The following is a 19,472-nucleotide window of genomic DNA, read 5'->3' on the forward strand; positions in this document are numbered from 1 at the left end:
ATTTAGTTCTTCTAATGGCACTACCAACTCCAGTAAATAAATATTACACAGAAATGGTTTCAAATTTTTTATTTGTATTTTACAAAAATGTAATGAAAACAAACAACTTTCTTACAAAGACAAAGTAGAGAAAATCAACTTTATAAATACAAGAACATATACGCAGTATACAAAAATTTACTGAAAAATAAATACATCAAAAATAAACTGTCGTATTCAAATGTGAATAATGTAAGGCACAATAAAGAAAGCAATATTTTGATTTCAATTTAAAATTGATAAATATAAAGACATTTTAATTCCACCAACGACAAAGTCAACATAAATAAAATAGATACTCATTATGACATTGGAAGGTCGATTTAAGCAACTTTAAAAATACAAGTACAAAAAGGCCATATATACATTTAGTAATTAAGTTAAAACTGTTTTATATTTTTCATTTAAGCTCTTTTATATGTCTAGATACATTTGAAAATGGATTGATATAGACTAAGGTGTGGATCTATTAATATAGAATAATTACAAATTGGATAACATACAGGTAAACATTATCTTCATTCATGAAAAAAGATGTACACTCAGCAACTTAAGTGTAAAAAGGGAATATTATGAAGTGTTAAAAACTATTCACAAGATAAATATATAGAAATGAAAGTTTCATAAGTTCCTTGGTTCTTGTTCTTATCATTGGTAGACTGAAATTTTAACTTATAAATAACAAAATACAAAATACGATGCATACAAACACAAGGTACAAAAAACATTACAAAAACACTGAATTGCAGACACAACACTTATCTTTTCGCGCGTTAGTAAGTTATTAAAAGATATTTTCCACAAAAAAGTAAAATCACAGAACAAGTAGTGAACTATGAAACGAGCACATAACAGTGCCACTATAACTCTGTACTAGGAAGTTATTCCTATATGATTATGTGTAAAGCTTGATTGTGATGAGAATAATAGCTTTATGACTGGAACATTAAAGACAAATATCACTTATAAGATTCTTTTGATTTCAAATGACACTAAAATATAAGCAGGAAACCTCAACATGGTGATGAATATTTACATAGTTTCAAAAAACATCCAGTTTCTGTTTTACCAACTGCAGCATAATTCGTTTAAAATTATTCAAAGTCCATGAATGTAATTAAAAAGCTTCACAAAACTAGTTTTGTTCCATAGGCAAAAGGAATAAACGTCACATATAAAAATGTTGATGTAAAAACGTTGATATCAAATCAATATTACACATCTCCCCGTGTATTTACACCAAACTATATAATTTTCAAATTGTCTACAAAATTTAAAAAAAATGAATTAAACATTTAGGATGACTACGCCAAAATGTGGTGTAGCGTTTCAATACATTTATTATGATTACGTCAAAATATGGCGTAGCGTTTCAAAACATTTATGATGACTACGTCAAAATATGGCGTAGCGTTTCAAAACATTTATGATAACTCCGTCAAAATATGGCGTAGCGTTTCAAAACATTTATGATGACTACGTCAAAATATGGCGTAGTGTTTCAAAATTCTTTCCGTGAGATTTCCGCAATTCTTGAAATAAAAAATACAAACAAAAAACATTCATACAAAATACATTACTTTTATAAATATTCCGAAATCGTATTTAGTGTCAATAGACTAGGCACTAAAATAACAGGATGCACAAATGTATTGTGCTGAAAAAGTCATATATGAAAATGCAATCTTTTTGTAGATCTGAATGGTTGGAAAGTGGATAATTTACCAGTTTGTTCGAAAACATTCAGATAGAAATGCAAAGTTTCTCTAATGATTTGGGTATAGCAGGACGGAATAACACGAATCCATAGGATTTGAAAGCGGGATTTAAATGAAAATGGTTCTTCAAATTTTTACATATAAAATGATGGATGGGTGAAGGTTTAACATGTGCAACTTTGATTCTTACAGAAGCCTCTTTTTTCCATTAGATGATCTTTGGTGAAATGCGGAAAAGAAGGATATAGGATATTTGGCTACCTGAAAAACACGAAATTTGCAACAATTAATTTAAATGCCTAAAAAATGAAATGAAACACAATCAAATTGTATGATTCGTTTTGAAACCTCTCTAACAGAGCATAAAAATTAGATTATATTTTAAAAATCATAATTTCTTATATTAATTCTAATTTGAAGCATGATTTTTGTTTTAATTATTTTCACTCGACTGTTCTGGATTTCAAGACTTTCCTTTACAACAATTGATGAAATTTATATTTCAAATTCTTCTCCTTCGCATGATTTAAGATAAATAAAAATGTTAAAGCTGTTTCAAATCGAATTCAAAGAAATATTGGGATCAAAATTGTTAGAAATGTAGATGATTTCTTACCTTACAAATGAGTCTTTTCAGCATTTGTTCCATTTTCAGGAGTCTGGCTATTCTTAAGCTCATCTTCAGGGGGTGGCCATAAGGCAACACTTGTATATACAGAGTTTAGTGTTTTCAACGTTAAAGATCCCTTCAGAGTTTCGGGCTTGACCTAGAAACAAAGAAAAAGATAATTTGTTAGTGTCAACGATAAAAGAAAAGGAACAGGGCTTTCATTTGACAGATTTCAAATACTTTCATTTTAGTTGAAAGATTATGGATTAATTTTGAGATAATTTAAAATTTAATTCTGTACTCTTATTCAGTACTCTTGACTCTGTACTCTTGATTAAAGTAAAAAATAGCAATAACTAAGCCATTATATTAATTTTACAAACGGGTAAAACACATTATGGTCATATTTTCAGTGATATACTTTGATAATATAATTATTAATAGCACAAAGATATTCGATATTTATTATATTGTACAATATTGTGTTTACAATATTGTACAATATTGTGCTTACAATATTGTAATATATCATTCAACATTATGGCATAACTTGTCCTGTTGGGTATCACAGAATTATTATTAGTAGTCATTACAGTGATTTGCCTACATGTCATTCGTAAATTGAATGCCTTTCTCTTGCTATCAAATTATCTGAAATTATAATATCATTGTAAAAATCTTTAAATAAATGAGGAATAAATTATTTTTATACAGCTGGTTCAAAGCATCACATTAGATGCAATAACTTATTATATTGCACACGAAATGATTCTTGTAATAATTTTTTTCTCCAATAAACTATAATACTTGAATATACTTGTTTCGATAGAGGCAAATAATTTCAATTCCTATTATATATTAAATTTTCGATAAAAAAAAGGAAAAGACTCCGAAAAATAAATCTACTTGTCGAAATTTCAAAAATAAATAAAAAAATAAGGAGTATTAAAAATTTAATAAATAATTTTTTTAGTATAGAGGAGATAATATAAATAAATACCTTTGCTCTGTTGCACATGAAGACAACCAATGATGAAATGGCCCAAATGCCACCCACGGCAATAGCTATCAGACACAGAACTTTGAACACCAAGATTGGATTCTGCACTCGAGACTTAAAATATTTGGCAAAAGGAATGTCTAGCTGTGCTTCCTATAAATAATCAAACGAAAAAGAAATGTTTGACTAATTGTACTTAATATATTTTTATATAGCAAGGGAAAGAAATTAATGCTATATATTACCTCGCTCATCCATAACACAGGAACAATGCTGTCGCTGACATGAATAACTGGGCTGAAAGAGTGGAATCAACCTGTTAGTTAATTTATAGTTCATCCCATTCGAAAACAAAAATGGCATTGTTAACTGATTATTTATTAGTTATTTATTTACCGTACAACATAATCAGTTTATTTATAAGTTAGGAAACATGAAATACGCATGATAAAAAATTTTTAAGTTAACACAAAAATCTAATTGTTATTCCTCGATCTTTCATAAATAAGCATATTTAATTATTTCCGTCATGGAAAAATTCGCATGTCCTCCAAATCGCAGTTATATATAATTTTATTGCATTCCGAAAATCATATTTATGTCTTGTATTTCTAATAACTATATCTTTATGTATCTTAATTATTATAACTATATCTATTATTATAATTATGTCTTGCATTATATGATAATTCCATAATCTCAGCAACTCTCTTTCTGTTTGTACTCTTTTTAGAGAAAAGTCTTAGTAATCATCTTATGATGCCCAATAAAATTATATTTTAAAGCTGATTAGTGTTGATTTCTTTTCTATTTTATAGATATGCATTTTTAAATGAATAAGAAAGCCAATAAATTGAAGGAAATCTTTGTTATCCAATAGGATGTTATATTTTATATTTAATGGTCTTTTGAATTTATATACACGAAAATGAGCTTTAGAAATTAAAATCTTACTCAAATTCGGGAAGCCTTCTTGCTACTCCATTCAACTGAACACGGAAAGCAGCATTGAGGACAAACCCTGTAATCTGAAAAAGAAAAGAAAAAAAAATTATTTAGTTGCAATATTACAGGATGAAAGAGGAGACCCCAGCCTAGAAATCATAAAATATCGCATAAAAGATGAAATAAAATCTAGCGATTCATTCCTGTTTTTATTTGAATTAACATTTATTTCGTTAGATTTCTAATTTGGGGATGGAGAGGGGGTGATTACTTACTGGTTCAACATCAACGAATGTCTTATGCTTCTCTGGTGACGGATTGATACCTTCTACAGCAGTCTGAAGTGACTCATCTCCCTCTAAGAAATGAGGCATTGATATGACGTATGGAGCACCTAAAAAAGAATATTAAGTTTAAAAAATCTAGCTTTTAGAAGGAAAAACTATTGCAATTATGTTACAGCAGAATGAAAGACTATATGTCTTTGTTTTAATTATATAAACGGTATACAGTCAGAAGCCATAAAATTTATAAATATGCATAAATAAGCTCTATACATTAATATATGCATCAAACTTTCATACAAAAACAGAGCTTTTTAAATTGTATTGTTTTTAGAATATTATTATTATTGTCTTTAAAATATAATTAGATTGTTGAATTGTATTGTTTTTTTTTTAATATTTATTTTAAAATTTTTCCCACCAAATGTTGCTCCTGAAACATTAAATTTTAACATTTTTAAGTGGAACCAGAGGTCATTTGGAACGAGCTGTCTTTTAGTAAAACATTATTTACATGTTTAAAAAATATATAATATTTTTTCAATATGTAAATAATTATAATTGACGTTTTAGGGAAAGAAATGAATTTTCCTATTGATAGAAGGGCTGTTTATGATTCTTGAGACTGTGCCCGAAATATTCTAAAAATGTGTAATTAAGATCATAAATCTAATCACATTGAATCTTATTTATTAATTACTTCAAATATTAGCATTACAATGTATCCCTTTTATTTATTTATTTTTTTAATGAGATTTAAATTTCCCAGAGTTTCAAATAGAAACACTTTAGGAATTAACTTCCATTATTAAAAGTTAGATGGCGCCATGATAGTTGTCTTGAAATCAACTGCCATTGTGAATTTCGCTTTAAGTTATTAAAAAATGCTAATTTTAATTATTATTATGCTTTAATTAATAATATTAATATTATTATTAATAATATTATGCTTCAGTTATAATTTTCATAAAGAAACAGGGTACATTCCAAAAGGGCTGAAACATTTTCATTGCATTATTTCTATAATTCCTCTTTCATACCTCCTGCTTTTAAACAATAACAACAGATGGCGCCCCGATCATTAAAGGTAGAGAAGTTGGAAAAAAACGAAGTTTCATTTTTTCTCATAGTTTCCTTCTTTAAGATAAAAAAAAAAAAAAAATAATTTGACCAAAACTGCCAGCAAATGAATATTATTACAAAAAAAATTAATTGAAATGAAGTATATCATACAAAATAATTAATTATAATAAATAGCTGATTTCGAGTCACTTTAATATTTTTTCAATGATAAAGTAAAAATCGTTCGAAATGATTCTTAAAATTCTAAAACCAATATTTTTAATGCTTTATCATCATTTACAACATATCCATAACAGAAGATTTTTCCTCTTTAGTCAATATGTATTATTCGACATAATTTATTAATTCAGTTTAAGTCCTCCCTTGGCATCAGGATCACTGAATGGCAGGATCGTCGTATATAGCTGCACAAATCATTTAAAGAAAAAAAAAATGGTCATCATTGCCCCAAATATCAACCCCTCCAGTCTCGAGATTGAAAATGAGGTCAATACATCCATACCCCAATGCTGAACCCTTCTATTTTATGGTCTCCCATCCCCTTGCTTGATCTGTATTCTTGGAGAGATAGAATATTGTGCAACCAAAACTTTGAAAAGGAAGTTAACGAATTTTGATTATTCTTTCGTTAGAATAAGAAAAGGATTTATTACCTTTTTTGCAGTTCATTGGCAAAATACCCGATCGGCAGTGACTTCCTTGGCAATAACATTCATTAGCAGGATTTAAGTCACTTGTAGCGAACGTATTGGACGGCATTCCAAATCTAAGAGTCTTGATACCATGGACGGTGACGTCCCTTTCGTATTCCAGAGGTATGGATCTTTAAGAGGAAAGAAAAAAAAAGGGGAGGGGGTCAAAATAAATATAAAAACACAGAATATATACGATATAAGAATAGTTAGAAAAGAAAACACGACACTTTTAAATAATGTCAGTATTCTTCAGCAAAGAAAGTAAATAATAAAAACAAAGTTTTACAAAAATGCGATGGGAAAACAACTGTAAACTAGGGCACTTTGTGAGATCGAATCAGAGTTTACTCACTGAAATGCTCGAACACAAAAGTTTTCTTCCTAGATTTCTTTATAATTTTATTTAACATATCGAATCGAATAATTTGGCTTATTAAAGAGAAATAGAATTTTACAAAAAAAAAAAAAAAAAACCCTTTTACTTCTCATAGTTGTGATTATTTAAAACCAATTATAAGTCATTTTTTTTTTATTTGAAAAATCACAATAAGACTTAAAATTTGTTGAAAATTTTAAACTTTAATTATTTAAATATTGAAGATTATTATTTAAAAATAATATTAATGATTGAATAATTTAATTATTTAAGTATTTAAAGTTATTAAACATAAACCTTGGAGAAAAATTAGAAAGTTGACTGTTATCTGTTTCTTATTTTTAATCTTTTTTATAACAAAAAAAAAAAAAAAATTTACCAGGACTTTTTGATTTTGCTTTCAAGTGGTTTTTGTAATACTATTTAATGCAAATTTCCATGCTGTCTTTAATGTGATTCTTAACGTAACTTTAAAAAGCACTTTTTAAAAAAAATCTACTATAAAATAAAATCATCTTGAGAAAAGAATAAAGGCTTCAATAATGAAACTGAAATATGATTTCTTCCTCGTAGCCTTGATCTAATTCAATTGAATTTGCTATTGAAAATAAAAGTGATCAATGTAAGTGTTCAAAAAATTCCAAATAGTTTTTCACTTTAAAATGTCAAACAAGAAATGGTTTATAATGTGGTAAACATGAAAGGTGCTTTTTAGTTTTCGAAGTAGTTTTTACATGCTCTTTTAAGAGCATGTAAAAAAAGCCACAAATGGGAACATTCCTACATTAAGTGTGAACAGTTTCTTTTGCGATTTTCCTTACATTTTTTCTTTTTGCATTTACTATGCTTATCACTTTTCGTCCTCTGTTTTTCCTTTAAGGATAAGTTAATTAACTTATTATCATTTTATAGTATAAAAAAATACACATACCTGCATAAATTCGGGTTAAATAAACGAAGAAGACTTTCTTGTGTAACTCCTGGAGCATACTGTACACCGTCTATAAAGCAAAATAAATAAATAAATACTATTGCATCAACAAAAATCGATAAAAGAAGCTTATAAAAATATTCATATTCACTGTCTCATAGAAATATTTAGTGCTTTTAGATATCAAATAAAAATTATCGTTGCCCGTTGGTAAAAATAAAATTCATCATCAAGAATAAGTCGCATTTTAAGGTTTGAAAGTACATCACATTTTTTGAAAGCCTCAATTTCAAGATGTTAGTGGCTTTACTTAACGAATATGTTTATGATTATTATCTGTTAATCTTATTTTTAATCTTTGTATATACAATACAAATTTTTGAGTGAGCTTAATATAGTAATCTCCAGATTATCCTCCGTGCATAAGCTCCAAATTATAACAATCGAGGATAAGCGAATTTCTTGGATAATCAGAAAAATTACCGAAAACGGAAAATTAATAAGAAAATTTTGTGGGCATTTTTTAAAAATTTACAATAGAGAGCCAACACATGAAATTATGTCTAAATAAACAACATATTTCTGCATTTACATGTTTGCTGGTTTACTTTTTCTACAAAAACCAGTAAGAGCTGTCCTCGAAATTTTCTCCCATACCCTCTGAAAAATGTTTATTAATCTCGACATACCATTGGTGAACAATAGTTACGAAAGAGCCTATTAATGTGCGATCTTTGGTCATTAATCGCTGGAGCGCTGTTAATACACAAGTACCAGAAAACCGAATATGCATTTTATACGCCTTTTCTCTGCCGATTGAAGTTAAAATGGACTCAGAACTATAATTGTAGCCACATGATGACATGCAAATTTTCGTATATTCAAGTCTTTGCGAGTTTTATGTATCGCGTTTGCATTATTTTGAAAGTACAGACGGACGGGCGGCCAACCGTTTGACAGATGTAGCTGAAAATTTGATTTAAAAAAAATCCACACTTCAGATGCTAAAACCGTGAACCAAATTTCATTTACTTGTTATATTTTTGAATTATTACATTATATTCTCGCAAAAATACAGATCGACAAACGATTAACCTGTTGACGTATTTCATTCCAAATTTGATACATATCTATACTTTAAATTTTAAATCAGTGTACCAAATTTTATCTATCTAGATTTCTTCGTTTTGACTTCGTGTTAACCTATCTCACAGCATTTTCCAGTTCGCATGCTCACCATGGACAGACAAACATAATTCCAAAAATGTGTTTTTCGGATTCAGAAAGGTCTGAGGCGTAGAGATTCGTCAAAAATTCGATTTGAAATTTTTTGCTGATTACAATAATTTCTCTTTGTATTCTTTTTCAATGAAAATATTGATTTTCTTGCTAATACTCTATTTTAACACTATTTACTGAGAAATAAATGTACTATTACATACCCGTTCCTTGAATTTTATTGCATTCTTCGCCATCCCACCAATCGACGACACTAAAAAGATAAAAATAACATTTCAAAACACAGAACTGTAAGCCATAAATGGGAATTCATTAAGCATTAACATTTTTATTACTCACAAATTATTTAAAAACTATATTCGCTCTTAAAGAGACAGAATGAAATGAAAAAATGGAATAAGTTCATGTGATATTTTAATCACATGACAAACGTAATTACGCGTGAACTTCTGTAACACATCTAACTCTACAATTTGGACAACTTTATTTTAAAACTATCGAAGGAATGCAAAGAAAATTGAAACAATGTTTCATTATTTTTAAATTAGTACATAAATCTAATGAAAATACTATCCGCATGCCACGTCTAGAATTTTTCACACAATGTATTTAATACAGCAAATTCTCAGTTGACTTTTTATTAAATATACAAGTCAGTATATTCTGTTGATATACTGACTGAAACTATTTTCTGGCAAATGTGTCTATCATTTTTTTTTTTTTTTTTTTTTTTTTGCAGAATATTATAATTGGAATCCACATAATTTTTTTCTTTATTTTAGGGTTTATACTTCCCCCCCCCCAAAAAAAAATCGTGTTTCAAAGATCATTTCTCTAATGCAACGACTAGCAGCACAACAATTATATTACATGCCAGCATGCCATTTAAGTTTTAATCACTCCAAAGACATGTTGTAGAAGACAAATCCTCCAAAGACATGTTGTTGTTGAAGGTTGTCTCCATTACATGGAAGCATAACATTTAAGTTTTAATCACTCCAAAGACATGTTGTAGTTATTGTTGAAGGGAGCCTCCGTTACATGCCAGCATACCATTTGAGTTTTAATCACTCCAAATACATGTTATAATTGTTGTTGAAGGTTGTCTCCGTTACATGCCAGCATACCATTTAATCATTCCAAATACATGTTATAGTTGTTGTTGAAGTTTGCCTCCATTGCATACCAGCATACCATTTAAGTTTTAATCACTCCAAAGACATGTTGTAGTTATGGTTGAAAGTTGCCTCCCTTTCAATGAATTATGAAAAATTTCAAGTATTTGATGTCAAAAACGTCCTTTGTTGTTATCTTGTATGCGCATAGTTTTCAAAACGACATATAATTTTTCTGGTAATCAAAGGTATCTTTTCTTATTTTGATGTTCGCTATTCTTTTCTTTCCGCTCCTCCCTTCTCCCGCAGAGGCAGAGTAAGGATTGATGGCATCAGGAGCATAGCATTTTTTCACCCCTTGTCATGCTTCGCTTTGTAAAATAAAATAAATGAGCTACTATTCAGTCTCTGTGGTGACCCCTAAGACCAGCAGGTGGGCATCTATATCCCCTAGCGATATTCTACTACCCTGGTCCCCCCAGTTTTGTTAAAACTGACCTCCCAGAGAGGGCACGGTCACAAGTTAAGAATCGTCAGTAAGTAAATATTTTTTTCCATTTATTTATTTATTTTCGAAATAAAACTCGAGAGAGACACGTTGAAAAAAAGAAGGAAAAAAAAAAGACTCGTCCAACGAATCAGATCACAATCCAGAGCAGAACATCATTTCATGGCCCCACTTACGAATTCTGTTCAGCGCGTTCCTTTCAACAATCTCATGGTCGAAATCCCTGCATGACCCCCATTTTTTTGCTGATTACAATTTATAATTAAACGAAGAAGAAGCTCCCAGGGTCGAGGTAATCATCGAAGCTTCGAAAATGCAGCTTCCATCCCAATTCCAAAATCTGTTGCTACCCACCTTATAGAGAGTTTTATTTATCTTTTTTTTACTTATCTAGTTTTCGTCTAGAGAGGCCAATATCTCCATTGAAGGGCAAGGGAAAACTAAAGGTCAAGATAAGGGTTTCAACTGAAAGATGATCAACGTGATGTATTGTGACCCACAGTGTTAACCTCATTGTCTCCATATTAGCTCTAATTGGTCTGCTGTTTCTTCGATGGGTTTTTAAGTAATAATTGCCATAAAATGATTTTTTAACGAATTCTTGAAAATTCTTATATTTGATTGATTCAAATATAAGTTCACTTCAACTGTTTGATTAGTTTCTTGAAACGACAAAAGCAAATTAAAGATGGATTTCATCATTCATTTGGATGGATTTCATCATCACGAAATTGGCTAATAGAGAAAGAATTTGAATGCAACAGCATTCAAAAATTTAACTATCAAATCATGTTTCTGAATTTCTTATCTTTTAATAGAAACTTGTAAACTAGTAAAAATTCTAAAACATTTTCAGTTTTGAGTCATAAATTGTCATACAACATTCAATATTTATTTTTTTAAAAAGCGCCTACGAATCGAATTGCTTCGATAACAAAAAATATTGGAAAAGATTTCGGTTTTCGTTAATATTATCCGAATTATATGTGTGAGTCAAATGAAAGTTTGGAAAGAAGCATATTGCCTCCTATTAAAGTCCCGTTTTGAATGTATACGAAAACGGTTTTGTGACAGACCTCGTAATTTTGAACAGAGGTCAGATGACTTCTGGGCCACATACATTCATTCTCCATATCCCCATTATATCGGGTGGATGATAATTGGCAGCGACTCTTTAACGTCCAACCGGCCTGCGTAGGGGCGGATTTTTACAAGGATCAGATTCGAACCCGCGATTCTGCAGTTTCCTATCGTCCATATATCTGAAATTTATGAGGATCTGGTAAAGTAATATTGACTCTAATATAAAGCATTAATCTTACAAATCAATCAATCAATGATTCCCATGTTCTTTTAATCCTAAGAACTAACTGTATATGTGCAATGAAGTATGTAGTAACCCTTTGATCTAAGCAATTTGGGTTAATTTAATCTAATTAGATAACATATCTTATTTAGGACATTTGTTGTTATTTCAGTCCATATAAGAAGGACACTTAGGGAATTTAGGCGTGTCCAAGATATTGTTATCTTTTGAATTAATTACTTCTTATTCGTAATTACCGATTAAAACATAAAAAAAATCTGTAATTTATTGTATCATTGTGTGCGAAGGAATTAATGGTTTGATCAGCCGATCCCTTAAATTCCAGCAAATTATTAGAAAAGCGAATAGAGTATTAGGAAGATAGTAAGAAGAGCATTTACAAATTTCCTTTATTTTAATATTTATAAATATATTACAAAATTTATATTGTAATGTAAAATACATTACAAAATTGTAATGATAATTTTTAATAGATTGCAAAATTTGACATAATTTTAAAGCGGAATAACAAATCTAATTTTTTGAAAATGTTTCATTTATAATAAATGGCAAAACAATTTTCTTAAAAATATCCATAAAACATAATTAACAAAATCAGTTGCATCTCAGTTTAAAATAATCTTCATTTGAAATATAAAGAATCTTCCTTCGAGAACATTTCTGCTTTAAATCATTAATGATTTCTTTCTCTTTGAAAGAATAATTATGGTAATCGTTTAGTTCTTGTCGACAGGAATGTCACAGGTCATTACAAAATTTGGAGATCCCAACGCTCGGAGGCATCAACAGATTTGTGGTCAAGAATGAATATTGATACTATTTCCTATCAAGAGCAATTTGCATAGTGGGCTTCGCGAGGCCTTGCGGTTTTCGCAGTTCAGCGCCAATACTTATTTATCAAGGATTGTCAAGGTAAATGCTAACAATCCTTTCCAAGTTTTCAAGGCGTGAGAGAGATTCGTTAGACATGTGTTTAACAAGTTTTGTTTTGACGAGAAACGTGACCTATAATTGTTGATTTGGAAAGAAAAAAATGGGACATTGAAAGAAGTATCGAAATGAGATAGAATGTTTATGTCTTTTAGAAAATAATTTCTGGGGCATTTTTTCTTGAAGTGAAAGAGTTGTTCTGATTGTTAAATTGAAATTTATATTGTTTTTATCTCATCCAATCACAAAAACTTAATTTTTATTTGGTACACCATATATAATTAGAAAATCGACAGCTTTTGGGGAAAAGTTATTAAATTTTTATAGACCGCTATATTTCACCAGCTTTCATTGTTCATTAATTCTTATTTATTTATATTAATAAGTTTTATTCTTAAATTACTGCTATTGCTAATGCAAACGAAGAAAGCATGAAAATCACATAAGAAACTCAAGATCATTCTTTGAGCGTTTAAGAGAAATCAAGAGAATCACTTGAAAATAACACCGATTATCAATTCGAAGCCTATTTACGCCATTGACTATAGCTAGAGTATACGCTAGATGGCGTAAGTACGACTAGGAAGATATTAGGGGCTATTATTTTAAGATCTTCGAGAGCTCTGATTCTGAACTATGTTTTGAATTGAATCATAATTAAAAAAGGTTTTAATATCTTACATGTATCGTAGAAATACTAATAGGGAAGCTATTTAACATGTAACAAAACAGAAATCTGTCTGTCTTTGAAGCTACAAGTCTTAACCCTAAGTTCAAGTACATCATGCACGTATCGTTAGCTCATTTGCTTAAAAAAAATAAAAATATGGGCTGTAAGTAAAACCCAATAATAATACTTTTGGAATAAAAAGAGGAAAATCAATTCCTTTTTTAAAAAATCCTTTCAAGCCTCTTTAAAAACTCTAGATTCTACTAATACATACGCCAGCCTACGAATCGTTAACATGCCAGTTTCTGTTGATTGCATTTATTTTGTACTTAAAAAAGTATTCTAGTATCACAAAAAAATCTTGATTCCAAGTTTCGTTCAAAAAAAAAAAAAAAAAAAAAATCAGAATTCAGGTCAGAATTCTCAGATTTCAGAATTACGAACTTTTACTAGATTAAGAGAATGACATCATACGCAACTCTCTGAATTTCACATCTCCCTTACATGAAAGCATATTATCATCCAATGAGACTTATTGTCCATTTGCTATTTCTTTCATATAATATGGATCTTTTACTGATCCCATGATCCTCTAGCCCTGTAGGCGAAACTTTGGCCATCTTTTAATGTAACGGAATATCTGTAATCGCAAGTACTTAGATCAGAAGAAAAACAAAAGACATTTGCTACCATCTATGATACTACAAGAAGTACTTAAATGTACTTTGTTACCTGCTGAAGCAATACAATAACAAATCTGGAAATAGAAATAGAATGGCTTTAAGCTTGTTATTTTTTTTAAAATTTGAATTCAGTTTCAATCCATTCTGTTCAGTTGTATGGATTCCTACAAAGAATTCAAGGCTTTGATACCTAATTGTTCAAGTTTTAATAGCATATGAATGTGGTTTGCCGAAGGCATCGTATAGGTCACACATTTAACTAACATACTGAAGGTTTGTGGTTTATTATCGCAAGATCCATTCATTGACTGCATTTCTGAAATTATTCAAAAGGAACACATTCATGGTTTCACAAATATATTATCCTTTCTTCTTTTTTTTTCTTCGACCAATCGTTTTCATGATTCATTTTTGTAATGATTGTTTTTGAGCCTGTATGTCTAAAATGAATTGATTCTAAGCAGGGGGAGGAGATATTTCCCTCTAGAAATAAAAATTCCCGGGGAAAGTGAAATCCGTTTATGTAGCATACCACAATAAGAAAGTCACTCTAATGTTAGTAAACAATATATCGGTACTACTGAAATTTCTCTCTGTTTATACAGTTTTTCTTTCCTCATTTTAGTTCATTTCTTCATTTATTTCTAAATGCACTTGATATTATTAAAAAATGAAATTAAGATGCAATTTTTATTATTAAAATCAAAGTTTATTTTGTAATTTAAAGATCGTATTCAGAAAAAAATGGAAAAGAATATCTACCTTTTATTATTCCATGCCTGAATAGCAGCATAATCCTCGATCCCATTAGCTCCGGATTTGATTTTGAATACACCATCACCAAGGTGTTTCCTCTAGAATAAAATAAAGCAATTTTTTTTAAAAATAATTGACATATTGCCTTTATAATTTCAATAACTGATAAATATTAGGCTCTTTCCATATAGTGTTGCGCACAATATGCCTCATCTGTAGTATTTATAATTTATATACTTTAATTAAATTAATTGCCCAAAAGGAATTTCTGGAAGCGTGAAACAGATAAGGCTCATCGCTAAGCAATTTCATTAAGCATTTGTGGTTCAAATTACTTTATAATTTTTGTACACATTAATGCTTTCACTCTATGCCAATTAAATACTTAAAGTATTGTAATAATTAATACCACTTACATGTGTCATCGTAAATATTAGTGAAGAGACCCAAATATACCCCCAATAAACATTTTTTTATGCGACACTAATTATTAATAAAGTACGAAAGGGACCTTCTTTCTTTAATAAAAGTATGTTTTTAAAATCCTTTTCATTTAACATTAATGCACATATAAACAGACTCTCATTACAACCATCATCAATAAGACTAGTTCCATAGAGGACAATTGAAGTGTCCGGAACATTAGGAAAAAAAGATATTGAGCACGTGACACAGTCTGCATATATCCTATAATTATATGTTACAGTAGCAACCATATGACGGTTTATTCGTTCTCAAAATGTGTTTCGTTTTCGGCCTTTTGACCCATCTATAAACATATATACAATTAATTAAATTTTAGCTTTGCATTTGCATAACCTTCGTCCTTATTTCTGGCCCCTTAGGCTTTGTGTCAATGTAGCTCGTGTTAGATACGAATGATAACAAAACATTCCGATTTAGGTTAATCATTTCTGAATATAAACCAACAAATAAAAGATGTTTTTATAAATTTAACACTCGAAGCTTATCTATTTAAAATAGGCGACTAATTTTTTATCGTGTATAAAACTTTTTTTCCAATAAACCGCAAGCCAGCGGATAGATAAACCGTCCCGTTGCGCAAAGAAGAAACGTTTCCTTAATAAGATATCGAGTTCAATGTCTTAGATTTCCGACACACATTTAAATATCACTCTCACTGGCCAATGCCTTTTTCTGAAAATTATTTAGGTAGAAAAGAAAAAGAACAACAGAAAAATGTGTTTGTCTGGCTATCGTTAGCCGCTGGTCTCCTCGAACGAGTTCATGTTTCAAACGTCCTTCACTTATGAATTGTAACTTAATGATCCTACATTTAGGGGGAAAAATAAATCTATGTATAATTATTCAGAGAAAAATGTTACCTCGTGTAAAATGCCGAATGTGTTATTGACAAGCTTCAGAGGAATATCAAGGGTACCCTCGACGACTTTTATAAGGTCAGCAACCATCGGCTCGTAATAGCCTTCATAAACCAGTTCTCGGACCGTTCGATGAATTAGCAGAGTTTCATTATAGCTTTCGAATATGCCATTCATTATTTCAGCGACGAAAGAACGGAAGTAGAACGGTGCATAATCTTCGACGTAATTGATGACAGCCTAAAAAGAAAATCAACACAAAAACACATTAATGATTGCACTTGATTTTTTTAGATTTGTTTGTAAACTATTCACCATCCTTGCATTTAGTCAATTTCTGTATCTTCAATAAATTTATAATGTATTGACACAGGTAATCTTTTACTTTTTATTATAATAGTCATATTTCGTATTATGGATAAGAGTGTTCATTGGACTGTTCGATTTTTTGTATTACCGTAACTTTTAAATCCTACACATACTTTAACAGGGACGAAGGCAATGAATCCTTGTCATATGATCAAGAGGTCACCAAATCGGCATCCCACGCTCCAGTCTCCAATATCACACCAGTATGAGGACGTTTGGCTCATATGACAAGGCCAGTGTATACCAGTCCAATATTCGTGATAGAATTTTGTGGGAATTACATATCAGACCTACGATTCTCTGGTTTCGAAATTCTCTGACGGCCTATGGATAAATAAGTATATGCCAAGATTATCTTTTTCAGCTATCTACAATGAAGGACCTTAACACGCTGATCATTGCACAAAGTCTAGAACATTCCAGAAAATTATTAATGTTCAGCAAGTGCTTTAATGATCAAAATCTACTGAGGGAATCTAGACAGTTTTCGTACCACCTGATGTCCACTTGCTCTTTTTCAGAAGCACTGAATCCTTCGTTAGAAGGGTAAGGTCAATCTCAAGGCAACCTACACCATCCAATGTTTTATTTATGAGAGAGTAGATCTTCCTAAAATAGATCTCAAACAATAAGTTACTTCAGATCGAACACATTTTTTATAATTTTGTCTATCTAGCTGTTATGTATTAGCTGGGACTCGGTGACGGTAATTAGTTTTTAAACTACATGATATTAAAAAGATTCTGGATCGTATCTTTATAATCTAGACAGCTAACATTTTCTAAAATAGCAAAATGTAAAACTCTTTTCAAGGTTTTAATCATCCATCATAAAATTTCTACGAATTGAAAATTTTGAACCAAGTATTCCTCACGCTATAATAATTTATCGACTTACTGACAGTTTGCGAAGATATAATGAGTGCATGACATAATGAGCTTAATCACTTGACCTACAAATTTATATAGCTTCCTATTTAGATGTCACATCCTATTTCGAATACTTGTTGTTATTCCCTAATAATAATATAAATGGCATTTGAAAATTTAAACATTTAGAAAGAGATTTTTGCGTTCGAAATTGCTTGATTGCAGATTTAAATTTTTTAAAAAATCAGTAACTCGGTACATGTGTCAGACATGATATTGCAGGTTAAAAGATTTAAATATGTGTTGGTTCATAATTAAGATAAGACAGAACATTTGAATAATATTCCTATGCCTTATTCATAACCGTAATGAGGGAATCTCTTATTTTATGATACAAGCACGACAAATAATATTGTACATACCAACAGTGGTCCATTTAGAGTATATATCATCTCCTCTTGATCTCCTGAAGACATTTCAGGTACGAAAGTATATTCTTTGATATCTTTGTATGTTACCGTACCATCGCTCTCATCCCACTCCATATCTTCTTTCATCCATCGGCCACTAGAAAAAAAATCAAAATAATTCATTTGCTTTTTGTCTACAACTATTGCATCATGTACTATGTACACCAAGAAAGCATTCAGCACTTGAAGCATACAAGAACTTTGTTAGCACTACGGTATTTGTGTCTCATGATATCAGAGGTGTTTGTGCTCCGGGGAAACCCCGGAATTCCGGGGATTTTGAACTTCGATACCCGGAAATTCCGGGGATCGTCGTTCAAAAGGAAGTAGGAATAATAATGAATTATTTATTTTGATCTGGGTAATTTTGTTTGCTTTGAAAGCAGAAAACGCAAGGTCAGTGTGTGTGGTGAAAACTTTTCCTTTCTTTCTCCAAAGGCAGTGATAATGCGTGAAAAGGGGGAAAAAACTTCTTTTTTGTTCTTTCCTTATTGCGAGTTATGACTCATTCCCCCGGTTCTCGGACATTCTCTTCTGGATTCTTTTCGGCAAGTAGGCGCGGCAGAAAAAAAAGGGAGAGACTTCGTTCGACCAGATGTGCGATCACGTGACCTGGGTTCAAAGGTCTTAATTTTGCAAAATTAATGGTTATTTATTTTGCAAAAAAAGTAATTAATTGAACTTTTATAATTAGGTCATTCAATACTTCATAATCGTAATTTTTCATTTCTCCCCCCCCCCTTCTCGAAACTCCAAAATGTCGGTAGTAAGTCCGTAAAAGTTTCAGGGGATTTTTTGGGGTCCCACAAACACCCCTGTGATATACTATATACAGCAATTGGATATCAGTTATAATATTATTTAAAAAATGAAGACAAAGCACATCAAATACTGCATGCGTCATGAAGTAGTACTTCAATGATGGTTTCATTTGTACAACAGGATGGAATTTTAACAGCAGTTGGATATCGGTTATGATATTATTTAAAAAATGAAGATACAGCACATCAATTACTACCTGCTTCATGATCGGAGCACTTGATGTATAAGTAAATTGATTTGATATTGTTTCATTTGTATTGTATGATGGACTATTAATATCACTTTGATATCAGGTATAACATTCTTTAAAAGTGAAGGCGTAACACAATAGGAGTTCATAATTTAAGCGATATTGCACTTCGATTTTTTAGCTTGTATATCTTTGGAACCAAAGTAATCATTCAAATTATTTGATAAATACAGAATATGACTCATGAGTCTATAATGAATATCAATCTCCGATTATCAATAAGACAAATCTTTATGACTCTACTGCCTGTCAGAAGAATATCTCAAAAGACAGTTTTTTAATAATGAAGTGAGTTCATTAAATAACAGGAATTTTTAGAAAGCAAAGCTTCGAAAAGCGGTTTAAAGTCAATTTTAAACAAATTATGCAAATTTAGATCTGTTGATCGCGTATCATATTCATCCGTGTTGCAAACGATACTCAGTAAAAACTTGCTAATC

The 19,472-nt window shown here is 30.3% G+C and overlaps 1 protein-coding gene across 1 annotated transcript in view; it reads right to left on the reverse strand.

Moving 5' to 3' along the window:
* Positions 1 to 166: 166 nt before the first annotated feature.
* LOC129958335 (lysosome membrane protein 2-like) overlaps positions 167 to 19,472 on the reverse strand; it is a 42,124-nt gene continuing 22,818 nt past the window's right edge. Inside the window, exons 3-14 of the mRNA XM_056070749.1 lie at positions 17,913 to 18,057; positions 16,256 to 16,492; positions 14,916 to 15,007; positions 9,124 to 9,173; positions 7,682 to 7,751; positions 6,333 to 6,502; positions 4,588 to 4,706; positions 4,322 to 4,395; positions 3,613 to 3,664; positions 3,368 to 3,520; positions 2,374 to 2,524; positions 167 to 2,018 (exon numbers count right to left, since the gene is read on the reverse strand). Coding sequence (XP_055926724.1) covers positions 2,375 to 2,524; positions 3,368 to 3,520; positions 3,613 to 3,664; positions 4,322 to 4,395; positions 4,588 to 4,706; positions 6,333 to 6,502; positions 7,682 to 7,751; positions 9,124 to 9,173; positions 14,916 to 15,007; positions 16,256 to 16,492; positions 17,913 to 18,057 — 1,312 coding nt within the window. The 3' untranslated portion in view covers positions 167 to 2,018; position 2,374. The remainder of the gene's footprint in view (positions 2,019 to 2,373; positions 2,525 to 3,367; positions 3,521 to 3,612; positions 3,665 to 4,321; positions 4,396 to 4,587; positions 4,707 to 6,332; positions 6,503 to 7,681; positions 7,752 to 9,123; positions 9,174 to 14,915; positions 15,008 to 16,255; positions 16,493 to 17,912; positions 18,058 to 19,472) is intronic.

The sequence above is a fragment of the Argiope bruennichi genome, chromosome X1 (genome assembly GCF_947563725.1).
Source record: "Argiope bruennichi chromosome X1, qqArgBrue1.1, whole genome shotgun sequence".
Lineage (NCBI taxonomy): Eukaryota > Metazoa > Arthropoda > Arachnida > Araneae > Araneidae > Argiope > Argiope bruennichi.